This window comes from Balaenoptera acutorostrata, chromosome 9 (genome assembly GCF_949987535.1).
Source record: "Balaenoptera acutorostrata chromosome 9, mBalAcu1.1, whole genome shotgun sequence".
NCBI classification, from domain to species: Eukaryota; Metazoa; Chordata; class Mammalia; order Artiodactyla; family Balaenopteridae; genus Balaenoptera; species Balaenoptera acutorostrata.
This window is the reverse complement of record NC_080072.1, coordinates 13277366-13293757: the sequence shown is the minus strand read 5'-3', so window position 1 is coordinate 13293757 and position 16392 is coordinate 13277366. Positions and strand designations below refer to the sequence as shown.

The 16392-nt window shown below is 35.5% G+C and overlaps 3 protein-coding genes across 3 annotated transcripts; 1 reads left to right on the top strand and 2 right to left on the bottom strand.

The window, feature by feature from the left end:
- Positions 1-708: 708 nt before the first annotated feature.
- LOC103020052 (olfactory receptor 1052-like) lies at positions 709-1689 on the top strand. The gene has a single exon (XM_007181263.1). The coding sequence runs from the start codon at positions 709-711 to the stop codon at positions 1687-1689; it is 981 nt and encodes a 326-aa protein (XP_007181325.1).
- Positions 1690-8747: 7058 nt separating this feature from the next.
- On the bottom strand, positions 8748-9695 carry LOC103007571 (olfactory receptor 8H1-like). Its single transcript, XM_007181242.2, has one exon. The coding sequence runs from the start codon at positions 9693-9695 to the stop codon at positions 8748-8750; it is 948 nt and encodes a 315-aa protein (XP_007181304.2).
- A 5769-nt stretch (positions 9696-15464) lies between these two features.
- On the bottom strand, positions 15465-16392 carry LOC103007872 (olfactory receptor 8I2-like). The gene is given in 3 exon segments (XM_028166192.1): positions 15465-15553; positions 15556-16296; positions 16299-16392. Coding segments are annotated over 3 exon segments (924 nt in total).

Genomic DNA, 16392 nt, shown 5'->3' with positions numbered 1-16392 from the left:
TTTCATGCTGGTAAGACCCAAAGATGTGAAGGTAAATACAAAGGTGTGATAGGAAAGGATTCTCAAGTTAAACTGCACTGCTATTTTTTGATTGACTTTAATACTAAATAGTAGATCAAAAGATGTCTCTACTTCTTCCTCCTGACTCTACTCTTCCGGAAGGCACAGCCATTGGTTGCCCAAGTGGGGAATGTGAGCATACGGTGAGGCAAAAAAAGTTCTGATATTTGAGATTTGTAAAGGAAGGGAGTTGAATATTGTGAAAGTGTCATGAGTTAACTGGGTATGAAAAAATAGGAATAAGTTAGCCACAGATAAGGAAATCATTTCTAAGATTGCCTTAGTTTGTAGTCCAAGTAAGCAGAGAACTTATATGTGTCAGAGACTGAGTCAGGAGTTTGGTATGAGGCATATTTGGCTTAGAATGTCAGTTCTACCTATTAATAGTTTCATGATCTAAGAGAGTTTCCTTATTGCAATGTTGATGATGTGGAAACTGAGAAGGAAGGAATAAAATAATCTCTAGTTGCAAAATTTTGAGTCACTATAAATGAATTGTCTGGTACACACACGGTCCACTGCTGAAATCCACTGCTCCCTGCTATTATGGACACCAGATCATGGAGAAATCATATATGTATATATTTGTTTTTCATCTGAGTGATACCATCATATTCTGCAGCTAAAGAGCTATACAAACCTGAATGCATGGCAGGTTGGAATCATACACATGTGAAGGAATTCCTTCTGGTAGGTTTAACTGAAAATCCTAATTTGCAGATCCCTCTCTTTTTGCTGTTTACCCTTATTTATTTTATCACTCTGGTAGGTAAGTGTGGGATGATCATATTGATCTGGCTAAATGCCCAGCTTCATACTCCAATGTACTTCTTCCTTAGCAACCTCTCTTTTTGTGATGTCTGCTATTCTACTGTCTTTGCACATAAAATGCTGGTTGACTTCTTTTCAAAACACAAGTCCAGCACATTTTCTGGCTGTGTTCTACAAAGTTTCTTTTTTGCAGTGTATGTAACCACAGAAGGCATCCTCCTGTCTATGATGGCTTATGAATGCTGTGTAGCAATAGTCAACCCCTTGCTGTATACAGCCATTATGACCCAAAGGGACTGTATTCAGATGGTTCTTGTATGTTACTTGGCGGGGCTCATTAACTCCCTGACACACATGATAGGTTTGCTCAAACTAGACTTCTGTGGTCCTAACATTGTGAATCATTATTTCTGTGATATTCCCCCTCTTCTGAGGCTCTCTTGTTCAGATGCCCATAACAATGAAATGCTGCTTTTGATATTCTCTGGGGTCCTTGCAATGTTCACTTTTATTACCATCATGGTCTCTTACATTCGCATCATCATGGCCATCCAGAGAATCCGCTCAGCTGAGGGGAGGCTCAAAGCCTTCTCCACTTGTGCTTCCCATCTGACTGCTGTGACTTTACTCTATGGGTCTGTGACCTTTAGTTACATCCAGCCAAGCTCTCAGTATTCCTTGGAACAGGAGAAAGTCTCTAATGTGTTTTATACGTTGCTGATCCCCATGCTAAACCCACTGATTTACAGTCTGAGGAATAAGGATGTGAAAGACGCAGCAAAATGGTCAGTATGGCAGAAGAGAACCTCCACTTGGCTCAATCTTGTCTATGGCTTTGCAAACCTAACATTATTCTGAAAATAGATAGACTTTCTTTAAAATTGTATCACAGATACAATCACAAACACAACCTTAATCAAGACTCTCTCATGCAATTTGAGACACAAGTGTTGAGTACAAGAAGACTGTAAATCACTCTATTTCACCATTCATTTTTTTTGTGACTTAATAGCTTCATTCTTGAAAAACTGATATCTTTTTTCTAACAAATCCTCATGATAAACTCTGAAAGAGCTCACCATAGATTTCAAAGAATCTGACATTGAGTCAAATCAAAAGAATACTCCAACAGTAGGCATTTATCAAATGCATTGCTATGCCAGAGAAAAACTGAAATGTTTCTTTGGCATGGTTTTCTTAGATCATACCATTATTTTTTGTTCTAAAAATGCCATCACTCAAGTAAAAATATATTCTTCAATTTTGCATTTAAATTGCATATCTTAATAGTATCTTAGAAAAATGGCTTAGAAAAATGTCTATTATAAACTCTCATTAGTTATAATTTGTTCATTCAACACATTTTTATTGAGTTATGTTTATTGTACTCTGTGTGATCCAAACCTAAAGAGATTTAAGGTATGGAGCTATAGCTGATAGAAGATTGGCAATGGAGGAATATGGTAAGTGGGAAGGACTATTAAAATATAAGAAAATATACGAATTTAGTTCTAGCATGGATTTCTAAAGCAAAATCAGTAGAAAATATGCCTGGCAAGTTATTTAAGGCCATATGTATGTAGGCCCTTTAATACTAGTATAACATGTTTTAGACTCTCTCAATCATTAATAAATAAAACTATCAATGAAATGCAAATAGCATGCTTTAAGAAATTTCCCAGGATATTACTGTTATCAACATTTTGGAAAGTCAAAGAACAAATTAGGGAAAAGTTATCCTGATATGGGTAAGAAGTGTTGCCGGTGAGCAATACAGAGAAGGGGACAAATTCAAGAGACACTTCATGAAAATCATCCACAAGACTTGAGAAATGATTAGGGTTTCTTTTTCTTTTTCTTTTCTTTCTTTCTTTCTTTTTAGAGAAAAGGCTTTACATGACTGGGAGGTTTTGAACCTGTGTTACTAGTCAGATAAATTGGTTAAGAGAAAAAAATATAGATGTAAGATCTGCACGTCATTAGAATTTCTAAAGGAAGTCTTTCTGTGAAGAGAGTATAGTCAAGAACAATGCCAAAGAGGTGAGAGTTTTCCTAGAATGTTTAAGAAATAACAAAAGATCAGAACTGGAACAAAGACAGAAAGAAGAAGTGAAGCAAGAGATGTCGCCAGAGAGGAAAAGAGGCCCAGATTATGTCTGTTATATGTACAGGCTTTGAATCTGAGTGAAGAAAAAGGCACAGTGGGGAGTCAGAAAAGTGACATGATCCAACTTACAACTGAACAAGCTCATTCTGGCTGAAGTATAGAGAATAAATAGACCATACCATTGCAGAAGTGGAAGACAGAAGTCCAGGAACGAAGATGCACAACAATTTAGCGAAGAGTTGATGGCGTGTTAGACCAGCGTTGACATGGTGAAAATTGTGAGAAAAACTAATACAAGGTGTTGTGCAGATGTTAGACCTGGCAAGATGGTGAGGGAAAGAGAGTAGTCAAAGATGACTCCAAGACTGTTTTAACAGGCAAGTAAACAAAATACAGTAACACATCCAAAAACCTACAATGTATATATTTTTTCAAGCACATACAATATTTTCCAATTTGAACATATTATGGGGCCAAGAAAAAGTCTGAATACACATCAAAGGATAGTGTATACTAGTTCCATAACAGTGAGCAAGATACTTAAATTTGCTAAACACAATTTGTTTACTTGTAAAGAGAGAATAAACATACCACTTCTAAGTTTTATAGATAGGTAGATGAATTAGATAGATGATAGATAGATAAATAGATAGATAGCTATACAAATATAAATATAGATACAGATATGCATCTGTTAAGAGCTGAAATTCTACAAGAGAGAAACAATATGAAAAGTTGTATAATTCAGTCAAGTTCAAGGATATCTGACTTTAAATGAGTCAAAATATTGCAAAAAACAATTATGTGATACAGCACACTGAACAGAGCTTGTAGAGTATTATGGGGAGATGACTATGTCACCTAATGTTAGATCTCAAAACTTGAGAAAGCATGAATATGTACTGGATATTATAAAATAATATCATATAATTATAATGCATAAACAAATACATGTATAAATTTATTTTTAATTTATAAAAATATACCTTTTTTTAAAGAAAGGGTTTATGTGAGTGGGAGATTTTGTATGTGTCACTAGTAAGATAAATTAGTTAAGAGGAAAGAAATAGGTATAAGATCTGCATGCCATTAGAATTTTATGTCTATATATAGATGAGATGAGAGAGAAGTTGAGAGAGGGATAAAACAACTGTAGCAATTGCAATTGGTATTTATAGCAAAGTGATACATGAACGATTGTTTATTCTTGCAAATTTGTATTTTTCCTGAATCTCTTCTGTAAGCTTGACATGTTTCCAAAAAAAAAAGTTGAGGAAAACATAGGGAAAAGCGCTTACAAGATGAGAGACCACTTTTACTTCTGGATGGATGGTTGTAGTTAAAACAGCATTTATGCAAAAATAACAAGAAAAGCAAGATAAGATACATATGTTATCTGTTGATAAAAGTGAGTAGCTGTTAAGGAAAAGAGAACTGAAGTGGTTTAGAATTCAGAGAGGTGTAAACTTAGAGAAGTGAGCTGATCTTTGTCTTATTGATGCACAGCACACTGGAAAATGCAGTCTTGGGGTGCATGGCAGGTTCTGCAAGTGTTCAGAGGAACCAGTGGAGTTTTCAGCAGATGCTTTGCACGTTTCACTACACGTGGTTGTACTTCCTCTCACAGCATTAGACGTATTCTGGACCTGAGCAGGCCCAGAGACCAAATAAATAAATAAGCAGATAGAGGGACAGACAGACAATAGATGATAGATAGATAGATAGATAGATAGATAGATAGATAGATAAATGATTGGTATAAAGACTGACCTAAGTGCAGAACTTCTGAAAAGCAGAGAGGAACTTTTGGCAGTGTCCCAAATAATACAAATATTAAAGATTGCAATCCATCAAAGGGAGGGCTACAGATTCAGATTCTGAACCTGTGTCCTGTGACTACTCTGGGGAAAGAGAAAACTGGAGCTTTACACAGTCTTGTGGTCTGACAAGACGAACTGGGCTATCTGGGAGCTTAACTGCACAGCTGTTTTTCCCCACAGGAAATGGGATGGGAAGGGGGTAGAAGGGTCTAAGAAGCTGGTTCTGGGCCACAGAGGCAGACTGACATCTTTTGCACTCTTGTGGTGCTCAGAAGACACCACGTCCTGCTAGAGGGAAGAGCCAGCAGCAAAGGTAGTGCAGGTCTCCTCCTCAAAATGTTTGCCAGATTTTGATCATGCTTTTAGTCAGGCACAGAAGGGCTAGAATTTTCTTTCTGAAGCACAAGGAGATTCAGACTCTGGAGACTCAGACTGAGCTGGAAAGACAAAGTGAAATCTTTCTCAGTCTCTAGGTGCTTGGTTGATAACATCCCACCGGAGGCAAGAGGCATGCATCAAACACAAGGCCAGTAGCCCCCTCAAGATCTTTGCTGGAATTTGAAGATGTGCAGGGCAGGAGGCTAATTTCACACCTTCATAATGTTAAAACTAGATTTTCTGCAGTGTTTGAGGGCTGGAGAGAGAGAGAGAGAAAGAGAGGGGCTCACCTCCTAATCAATATCTTGGGAATTCTATACCCCAGAATAGGGACAAACTGGAAGGAAAATGAGTTCTGACTCCAAACCAGTCCAGCCCCAGCCCAATTAATAATTGAATTAACAAAGTGAAACCCTTCCGTGTAGAAAGTAATGTTGTCTCTAGTTTCTATGAACCCTTTATTCTTAGGCAATAAGCCAGAAAGTAAGAAAAAGAGTGAAAAAAAGCACAGAATAAAAGCAGGACCATAGGACACCTAAATGTTGGAGATAGAAAAGGACTTCAAAAAATACTATGATTAACATATTAGAGAAAATAGAGAAAAAGTTAGAAAAAAATGTTTATGATGAAATATTTCAAGAGAGAAATAAATTTAAACAGAAACATTCTATTCTCAGCGTCTATGAAGTGGCTATTTTAGATACCTCTTATAAGGGGAAACATGCAGTATTTGTCCTTTGGAGACTCTTATTTCACTAGGTAGAGTGGCTTTCAGTTTAATCCATGTTATTATCCATGTTATGCAAATGGCAGGTTTTCTCTCTTTTCTAACTCTGAATAATACACCATTTTATGAATATAATTACATTTTCTTCATACACTCTTTAATGATGATGGGCATTGGGTTGTTTTCATATTTGGCTTTTGTGAATAAGGCTGCAATGGACATGGGATAGCAGGTGTCTCTCTGGGGGCAGGGGGAAATGGGGAACTGTTGTTCAATGCGCATAAAGTTTCACTTATGGGAGATGAATAAATTCTAGACATCTGTAGTATAACATACAGCTTATAGTTAACAATACTCTTTTGTGTACTTGAAATTTTGTTAAGAGGTTAGATCTTACATTAAGAGTTCCTACAACAATAAGAAAAAAGTCAAACAAAACAAAACAAAGAGACAGGAGGAAACTTTTAGAGATGTTGGATACGTCTATTACCTAGATTGTGGTGATGGTTTCATGGATGTAGGCATATGTCCAGATTCATCAAAATCTGTGTATTCAATATGTGCATTGCTTTATATATCAATTATACATCATTCAAATTGTTTAAAAGAAAAGAGAAACAAATGGCATTGTAAAATGAAAAAAAATCCCACAAAAGCTGAAAATAAAATCTCAAAGGAAGGATTTAACACGTATTAGAGAAAGCATAAGATATTGGGTTGGCCAAAAAGTGCCTTCGGTTTTTAAGTAAAAATAAAAGACACATTTGTTATTCTCACCAAGAACGTTACCAAACAGCATATTCACACTTTTGTTCCACTACCTTCTGCCATTTTTCAGGCAACTTCATAATTCCATCTTCCCAAAACTTTTTATCTTTTTGAGCAAAGAACTGTTCCAGTTGCCTTTTACAGTCTTCCAGGGAATTGAAATTTTTTCCATTAAGAGAGCTTTGTAAAGATCGAAATAAATGGAAATCTGAAGGTACAATGACTGGTGAATACGCTGGATGAATCAGAACTTCCCAGCCAAGCTGCAACAGTTTTTGCCTTGTCATCAAAGAAACACACGGTCTTGCATTATCGTGATGGAAAATTTTGCATTTTCTCTTGACTAATTCTGGACACTTTTCTTTGAGTGCTGCTTTCAGTTGGTCTAGTTGGGAGCAGTACTTGCTGGAATTAATCATTTGGTTTTCTGGAAGGACATCATAATAGAGGACTCCCTTCCAATCCCACCATATACACAACATCACCTTCTTTGGATGAAGACCGGCCTTTGGTGTGGTTGGTGGTGAACTTAAATAGGAAGGAAAAATGATCCTAAATTTGTATTTACCTAATAACTTGCTTCAAAATACTTACAAGAAAGGTAGTGAAAGTGAGATAAGAAAGTGAGATAAGAAAAGAAAGTGAGATAAGATTAGGTAGAGGAAAAATTTAAAAAGAAAAGAAATTTTAGCTCTCTACCTGACTAAAGTATATGGGTTGCCACAAAATCTGAATTCATTGTAACTTCGTAGCTTTACAACTTGTCTCTGCTACAAATTTTAAAACACGTGAGTCAATAATTTAATTCAAGAATTTATTTTCAATGATCAAAACAAACCTATAGAAATCAGAAGAAAGGCAATGATATTTTTAAATACACAGAATTTCAACAAAAAAGCAATATACTGAAGCTTGTTGACACATCAAAGAATGGTAGGATTTTTAATGTTTTCAGATAGCCACCAAAGTGATATCACTGCATGCAGATCTTTAACTTGATGAATTTACAAACATTTCATGTCCAAGGCATTGCAATATGAGAGTCTCGATTTTTCCCATGTACCAAAAACACATTCACCTTAGATTCCAATGACAAGGGAATAATCAAAGGTTAAACTTGCAAGTGTATACTGAAAGCTGCAAAAAAGTATGTAGGAAATGACAGAAATATTGCTTATGTATATAACATATGCATGTACATACATAACTATCAATCTAGATGAACACACACAAAGCTGTTGTTAACTGTTAGGGCGTTTCTATTTCCTTAAATTTTCAGTATTCTTCAAATTTTATCCAATATTAACATATGCCATTCTAAATCCAAAATTGTGAAGTGCTGAGTTTTTCCTTAGCTGTTTGTGTGTTTGTCCTTTAAATCAGCCAAAAGTAATTTATAAAACACAAGTGAATATTCTTTAAGAAAAGACATTGTGCATTAATACTCAGGAATGTGAGTGTTCTAATGATAATGGCCAGCATTTATTAGTACTTCCTTAAATGGTTTACATCTATTATCTGGTTTAATCTTTACAGTAACTCCATGGGCCTGGACTTATTATTTATTTTGTGCAGTTGAGGAAACTGGAGGCTTAAAGTTTCAGTGATTTTTAAAGGGTTATACAGCTAAAAGGGTAGCAGATCTGGAATCTACATCCTGGAATGTTTGTTTCCAAAGTAAGTGCTTATGATCATTCTGCTATATTGCTTCTCCACAAAATGAATGCAATAATTTCTAAAAGTGTTATCATTGTTCCCCAAAGGGAACTCTTTTCCCTCATAAAATTCTCTGAAGTGGATTATGCATTGGAATGTGTATGATATAGTTTAAAAGGTGACAACTATATTTTTCATTTTGCAAATCAGTTGCCCTTAAAACCACATATATTTAGACCATAGATTGAACATGTTTCATGGTTTCCAAATACAATGCGGATTTCTAAAAGCATATTCTTAGAAATGCCCAAGATCATATTTGGTCAAGCAAAGAATGGTTCAACAGAAGAAAGAAAGAAAGAAAGAAAAAGGATTCAACTGTTTCTGTAAAGAGACCAAAGAAATACACTACAGGGAAGAAAAAAAAGAAAAAAGATGAACTTAAACTTTAGCATCACTGTTATTTTAATTGCCTGGAGCCTTTTCTCTTTGGCATAACTCTAATGAGAGCATTTTTTACTTCTTTGTTTCTAAGACTATAAACGAGTGGATTCAGCATGGGGATGACAATAGTATAAAAAACAGAAGCCACTTGATCTTTTCCCAAGGAGTAGGACTTACTTGGTTTTAAATAAGTAAACATCAGAGTACTATAAAAGATGGTAACTCCCAGCAGATGGGAGGCACAAGTAGAGAAGGCTTTTCGCTTCCCTGAAGTGGAAGTAATTTTCAGGATAGTAGATAGGATGCACACATAGGACACAGATATTGTGAGAAGAGATACCATCAGGGTGGAGCCAGCGAAAACGGATATCGTGATTTCAGTGTCATGCGTGTCAGTGCAGGACAGAGCTAAAATTGGGGGTGCATCACAGAAAAAGTGATAGATTATGTTCGAGTTGCAGAAGTGCAATCTGCTCATGCAAAGCACATTGACAAAGGCGTCCATAAAGCCAATCAAATAGGAACCAAAGACTAGGGAGCAGCAGCGTCTTGTGGCCATAACAACTGGGTAATGCAGAGGATTGCAGATAGCTACGTAGCGATCATACGCCATTGAGGAGAGAAGAGAACATTCAGTGGCACTCAAGAAGATAAAGCAATTCATCTGGGTGAAGCAGTTCAGGTATGAAATATACTTGGTGGAAGTCAGTAAGTTTTGTAAGGTTTTAGGGGTGATGACGGTTGAGTAACTGAGGTCAAGAAATGACAGGTGACTGAGGAAAAAATACATGGGGGTGTGAAGCTGGAGATCCAGGTGGATTACCAACATCATCCCTGCATTCAGCAACACAGTGATCAGGTATATCAGGAGAAATAGCGTAAAGAGGACCAGCTGGATCTCTTCAGAATCTGTCAGTCCCATGAGGATGAAGTCAGACACATGTGTGCTATTCCTTCTACCCATAGTTTTCAAATGCTCTAAACTGTTGAGAAATCAAATTTAACACTGAGCAGGAATTACTTCAAAAAGATTTTTGTTTCTGTGAATGACACGACATATTTATATTAGCTTAATGTTTCCAGGAAGTGCGGATAATGAGGGCTGTACAGTGTATGAAGAGAAAAATCTTAATTTGATTGCCAAATATAGAAACAGGTATAAATTGACATTTGGATATAATATAATAAAAGTTAATATATTAAATAATTAGAATAAGCCTGACACTGTTCTAAATGCTTCCCGTTATTAATACATTTAATCCCCATGAGATTATTAGACCATATGTAGTACTGTTAGCCACAATTTTTTTTTAAAATTATTATTTATTTATTTATTTGGCTGTGTTGGGTCTTCGTTTCTGTGCGAGGGCTTCCTCTAGCTGCAGCAAGCGGGGGCCACTCTTCATCGCGGTGCGCGGGCCTCTCACTATCGCTGCCTGTCTTGTTGCAGAGCACAGGCTCCAGACGCGCAGGCTCAGTAGTTGTGGCTCACGGGCCTAGTTGCTCCGCGGCATGTGGGATCTTCCCAGACCAGGGCTCGAACCCGTGTCCCCTGCATTAGCAGGCAGATTCTCAACCACTGCGCCACCAGGGAAGCCCCACAATTTTTTTTAGATGAGAAAAAGGGCACAGAAAATTTAGGTAACTTATTCAGAGCTATTAAATATTGGCTCTGGAATTCTACCAATTTAGATTGACTCCATAGGGCATGTTCATATTACTATGTCCTATTTGTAATTAATTTCAGCAAACCTGAGGAAAAAAATGATAGATATACAAAAACAATGATAGAAGAAGAGCTTTAATGCACCATGTACTGTTCTTTTAAATCAATATGATTTAATACTAATGAAAAAGAAATTTCAACCTTAGTGGACTTTAGTAGGGTGTATTAAAATTATAGACCATATATTAGTATTAATTTCCAAAGTTATGATGTTTTCCAAACTTGGCCATTCAAAATTAAATTTCTTCTAAAATTATATTGCTAAAACATGCACATTGATTGCAGGCCCTGATTACATCAACTCTATATTTCAGGTTTCACAAATCCTGGCATTACTTAGGGCACGGTCTAAATGATATCTATATACATATTCTTCTGATAATGTCTCCGTTTTATCTGATCTTAACTAAAACCTTTTAATTTTGAGAATAACACTTACCGGGAGCCAAAGTTGGTGAAAAAACTCTTTCTTCCAATATTATTTGTTTAGAAGTATGTCAACCTCAAATTTTGCTCACAAATAAAATATGAAGACGATTTATGTAACATAATATTCTGTAGCATAATATATTTTTCTTTGAAATAAGTTCTTTTTAAATTTTAGTGCACTCATTTTGTTTTATTCTGAGGGAAAAATAAATCGACATAGAAATTTTCTTCAGCTCCTGATCAACTGTAAAATTTGCCAGGAAGTTATGTCTAAAAAGAGTTTCAGGGATCTTCTGGGTACATATGTAAGCAGAGCAGAGTATGGTTTGCCTTTCACCCTGATAATTTGAGAACCTCATATATTGGGGATTGATAATAACGCAACATTTGGTCATCCCTGTGGACCAGTTTCCAAGGAGGATTGCTTAGCATGTCTCCAAGGAAAAAAGTTCAGGGACTAAATGCAGCTATGCTAGGTTTTGAGAAGCTAGTTGTCTTTTCCCTTAGAAGCCACAGAATGAAGAGCCTAATTGTTTGGCCTTCCTTTGTGATGCTCTAAATTGATGCCTGGGGTGGTAGAGAAACTATTTCTAGAGAAATTCTTAATTAGTCTATGATTGAAACCATCAGGGATGGAATGACGCATTTTTCACAATGAAACTTTTATATTTAAATGTATGACACTATTATAGGGTAAATATGTTCATTAGAAAGAAAATTAAAATATAACAAAATTCAAAGAATGATTCAAAAGCAATTCAAAACTGTTGTAACATTTAAATGAATTTCTCCAAATTTTTTTGTTCATAGAATGTTTATTTGTATGCCTCTAGGTTTGCATAATTATTATCACACAGTATATTCAGTATCCATTCTCATTTTGTAACTATAATTTCATAATGTAATATGACCAATGTTATACTATCCTTCTATAAAACCCATAATTTCATGTATTGCACATTGACTGATACCCCATAACCAACTTCCCTCCAGGAGTGTTCATCAGATCTTAAGTATTTTATCGAGGCTTGTTTATCCAAGATGAGGAACCAAAGGAAGTCTTTAAAAAGGGATTAACTTCGAATCAGATTAAAATATTCTTGTGACTCTTTCATTAATTCATGATAATGAAACCAATTTTCATGTAGATTTAAAAGTGACTCTTCCAGGAAAGTCTGCTCATACTCCAGAATTTCAGGAGATAATTTGTTGGTGTGGATAATGGAGCTACTTTTGTATGTATTGTATGAACTTTGGAAGGGCAATTCGACTCATCAAAACGAAGTGCTGCTAAAACAGATGTGAAATAAAAGTCATGTTTTATGGCAAGAAAAGAAAAATTTAAACAAAAAAGTTTTTCTCTGGCGTTTGGCCTCCTCTCTCCCCTTTACTCTGCATTATGTATCTGCATGATGCATTGACAAAACCTCCCCCATCGGCAAAAATACCTGCTCAACCATAAAGAGCAACGTTATCCCAGCATCAGCAAGACAACTCCTTAAAATATAACAGTCCTTCTTGATTTTATACGGGGCCACGATGACCATGACACATTACTTGCTTTGATCTGGGTTGTGTACACTGCCAATAATAGGTCATTTCATGTTCAGCCCTCTGTCTCCAAAATTTAAATAACTGTCCTTTGACCTCTAATGGGCAGGACAGTTCTTGGAGCTTGATGAGGGGTTGTTCCCAGTTTATAATCCTCAACCTGGATTGAATAAAATTTTCCATTTCCTTCCTAGAGCAACCAGTTAATTTTTCATTGACACAGGCTTATTTGCAGATTAAAAAGCCCGCACAAACCTAGTTGACAATAGGTAACCTTGGGAGTTAAGCCAAATGAGAGACTAATGGTAATTTTCAACGTACATGGCCCTCAAAAACCATGGTGGCTGCAAAATTACCAGGAACAAGTTTTTCATGCTTAATATTTTCTAACATTGGAACTCATTTTGTTCATGTTTTGTGTTATTTATGATTTCAGGCTATTCTTATACCATTTACTGTGTCATAGCAGAAACCAAAGCCTGATCAGAGATTTTTAAAATCTCTCTTGATTTAATGATGATATAGTTTCATTCCCTAATTCATTACAGTTATAACTATGCTATACATATATATTTATATAGTTTTCTTTTTCTTTTTTCTTTATTCTAGAAATGACGGAAAGTACAAGAGGGATAAGTATGAAGAGCATATTGAAAAATGTACAGGGAAATTTAATTGTATGGGACATTTAATCATAACTGAACAAATAAAATATATTTCTACCTCTTATGATTAAAAAGAAATGCGTGGCACAGTTTTCCTCTTAGAGACTAGCAAGGAAACATTAAAACATAAAAATAAAAATTAGATACATAATTATTCATACTAAATAAATATAATGTATTGAATTTATCTACAGAAGAATACATATTCAATGCAAATGAAAATAAAAATAATACATACAATTAGAACCAGGGTAAATATAAATAAGATTCAACAGCCATGATGTTTCACACAATTATAAAAATTTGAGCATTGTGGTTATAATGCATGAATGAAAATTACAGGTAGAAAAAGAAAGAAAGGGAAGTATAATCAGTTTAATAATTCTCAATCATGATGATGAAAAAATGAGAGCAACCAACCAGAATCAGACACTGTGCTTAGAAGGAAAAAAATTCTCACATAGGCTTAATTAAAGGAATGAGTGATGAGATAAAGCAGTAGACTCAATGTGTCCCTAAAATAATGCATATTGTTTCGTAAGCTGTCACTTACAATAATTCACAGTGTAAAATATTCCATTGTAAAATGAAGTTTGAAGGAGTCAGACACCAGGAATATAGATCAGAGAAGAAAATTAAAAATTTAAAACAAAATATATACATATGCATACACAGATCACTTTGCATAAATTATCTTCAGCTACTGCCAAGACTGGAGACTGATTATCTTCATAGGAAATTTGTTTGTGATGTACAATATATGAGAAGGCCTAACTAGCTGACTCCAAAGAATCAAAATCATATAAACAAAGTATCAATCTGTGTACACTCATTTCTATATCCTAACCATGAAGGAAAAAAATCATTTGAAAAGAAATCTGTTAATCACTAAGCCTTTTTTTATATATAAATAATAGATGTTTTTGAGAGAATTTCAGAAATAGAATTTTCAACTAAACTAATGCTTTTTGAGTGCTAATATGCATAGGACTGTCCAAATACCAAAGAAAGATATAAACTTGAGTAAGTTAGAATCCTTGACCTTAATGAATTCATCATTGTGCTTTCACAAGCAAACAAAAAGCAAAGAAAACATTTACTTACGTATTGCATATGTAATACATTTGCTACATGCTGTGGAGAGCAAAAATATTACTAAACAATCTCTTCTCTCAAAAAGCGTACAATCTTGTTGGAGAGAAACACTAAAAACACACATTTTCTTTTAAAAACACCTCATTAAATTAATCTTCAATTCCTTTCAATAAATATTTAAAGATGATTGCCCCACTCCTTTGGTTACTACTCAACGATTCATGCACAGTAAAGGCAGTACTGAGGGTTACATTTTTTCCAGGGGTCATTTTGTAACAATGTCTGGGAGAGTTCATTAAAAACGTTTATGTTAAAGTCTCTTTTCAAGGAAAAATAAAACAAAAGCACAGTTCCTCCTCTTAATACTATAGAATTAACAAAGTTCTTCTGCCTGATTTGGAGAAATGAGAATCTCTCTATATATATGTCTCCAAAATGCCTCAAGAGTTACCCTACATCTGGTACTTCATTCATCTGCGTGCACGCACACACACACACACACACACCTTTAAAAGTTTATCAAATCTTTGAACTTAAGGAGGCACATTACGGTGATTAAGAAATTAAACTGATGTTTTGATGGATTTGGAACTCCACTTCATAAACACATCATATTTCTGCATAATCAAACATCATCTTTTGCAGATAAATGATCAAATTTTTAACTATTATGGCAAAATAAATCCACATTAGCAAGAGATTTCTCTATATTACCCAATGTCTCTTGTCATCACTAGTTATCACTGAAATAATGTCAACAACTTGTCCCTCCAACCCTTGACTTACATTTGCTTTTGTTAATTCTGCACTCTTTCCTTTGCTCTCAGGCTATCATTTCTCATTAATAATATTTAAAACTCTTTTTATCTGCTAATTTTCTACTATCGATTTGTTGATGGCTGAGAAAACAAAACATCAAACCATATGAAAAATCAATTTAATAACTGTTTAACATATTTTAGTGTGATAACATGCTCACTCAAGAATGTTCTGGGAGGGATTTAGTCTGCGTTCAGAGGCTTTCTTTACTAATTCATGCATGTCTATGTCTGAATTATTTATGTACTGAAATGAAATCCTTACACGGTGATTCAGTATTCCATATAAACAAATAAAATGATAATTCATCTCCCGTGTGTCAAGACTCTAAGTTATTACTTAGTTTGTGTTATGCCTTTGGGGTTACTCTACTATTTTCCTAATTGTTGGAGAAACTGAATGCTTGAAACCATCCAGGTTTGCTTTAATTGCAACATGCAGAGATTTGTCATGGAAATAGTTTTCTGTGTATGACTCTCAGGAGAGTATTTTTTACGTCTTTGTTCCTCAAACTATAGATGAATGGATTCAGCGTTCAATGACAATGGTAGAAAATACAGATGTCACCTGTGCCTGGGTCCAGGATGGTGTGTTATCTGGCTGCAAATATGTGAAAATCAGGGACACAGAGAAGATGGTCACCCCCATGAGGTGGGAGGCACAGGTGGAAAAGGCTTTCTGTCTGCCTGCTGCAGAGTGGATCTTCAGGATGGCTGAGATGATGGCAATGTAGGTGATTGTGGTGAGGAAGAGAGAACTAAGCAGGGTGAACCCGGCTAAAACAAAGATCACCATTTCTGTGCTGAATGCATGCACGCAGGATAGCGCCAAAAGAGCTGTGGTGTCACAGAAAAAGTGACTGATGCTGGCATCACAGAATGCCAAACTGCTGATCACACAGATGGATATCAGAGAATTGGTGAAGCCTATTGTATATGGCATGACTCCCAGCCAGTTGCACACTTTCTGGGACATGACCACTGAAACCAATAAAGGATTGCAGATAGCTTCATAGCGGTCATCGGCCATTGATCCCAGAAGAAAATACTCACTACACACCAAACCCACAAAAAAGGACATTTGAACAAAGCAGCCAACAAAGAAGATGGTTTTCTGATTTGACTGGAAATTTACCAGTGCTTTGGTTGTTACAGTAGAGGAATAAAATATGTCAATTAATGCTAAATTACTAAGGAAAAAGTATATAGATGTGTGAAGTTGAGAGTCAATTCAGATTAACATAATTAGTCCAATGTTCCCCAAAACAGTGAAGAGATAAAGAGAAACATCCAGAAAAGGCTGACTTGTAGTTCAGGGTGATTTGCAAATCCAGAGAGGATGAAGAAAATCACCTCCGTGAAACTGTTCCCCACCAT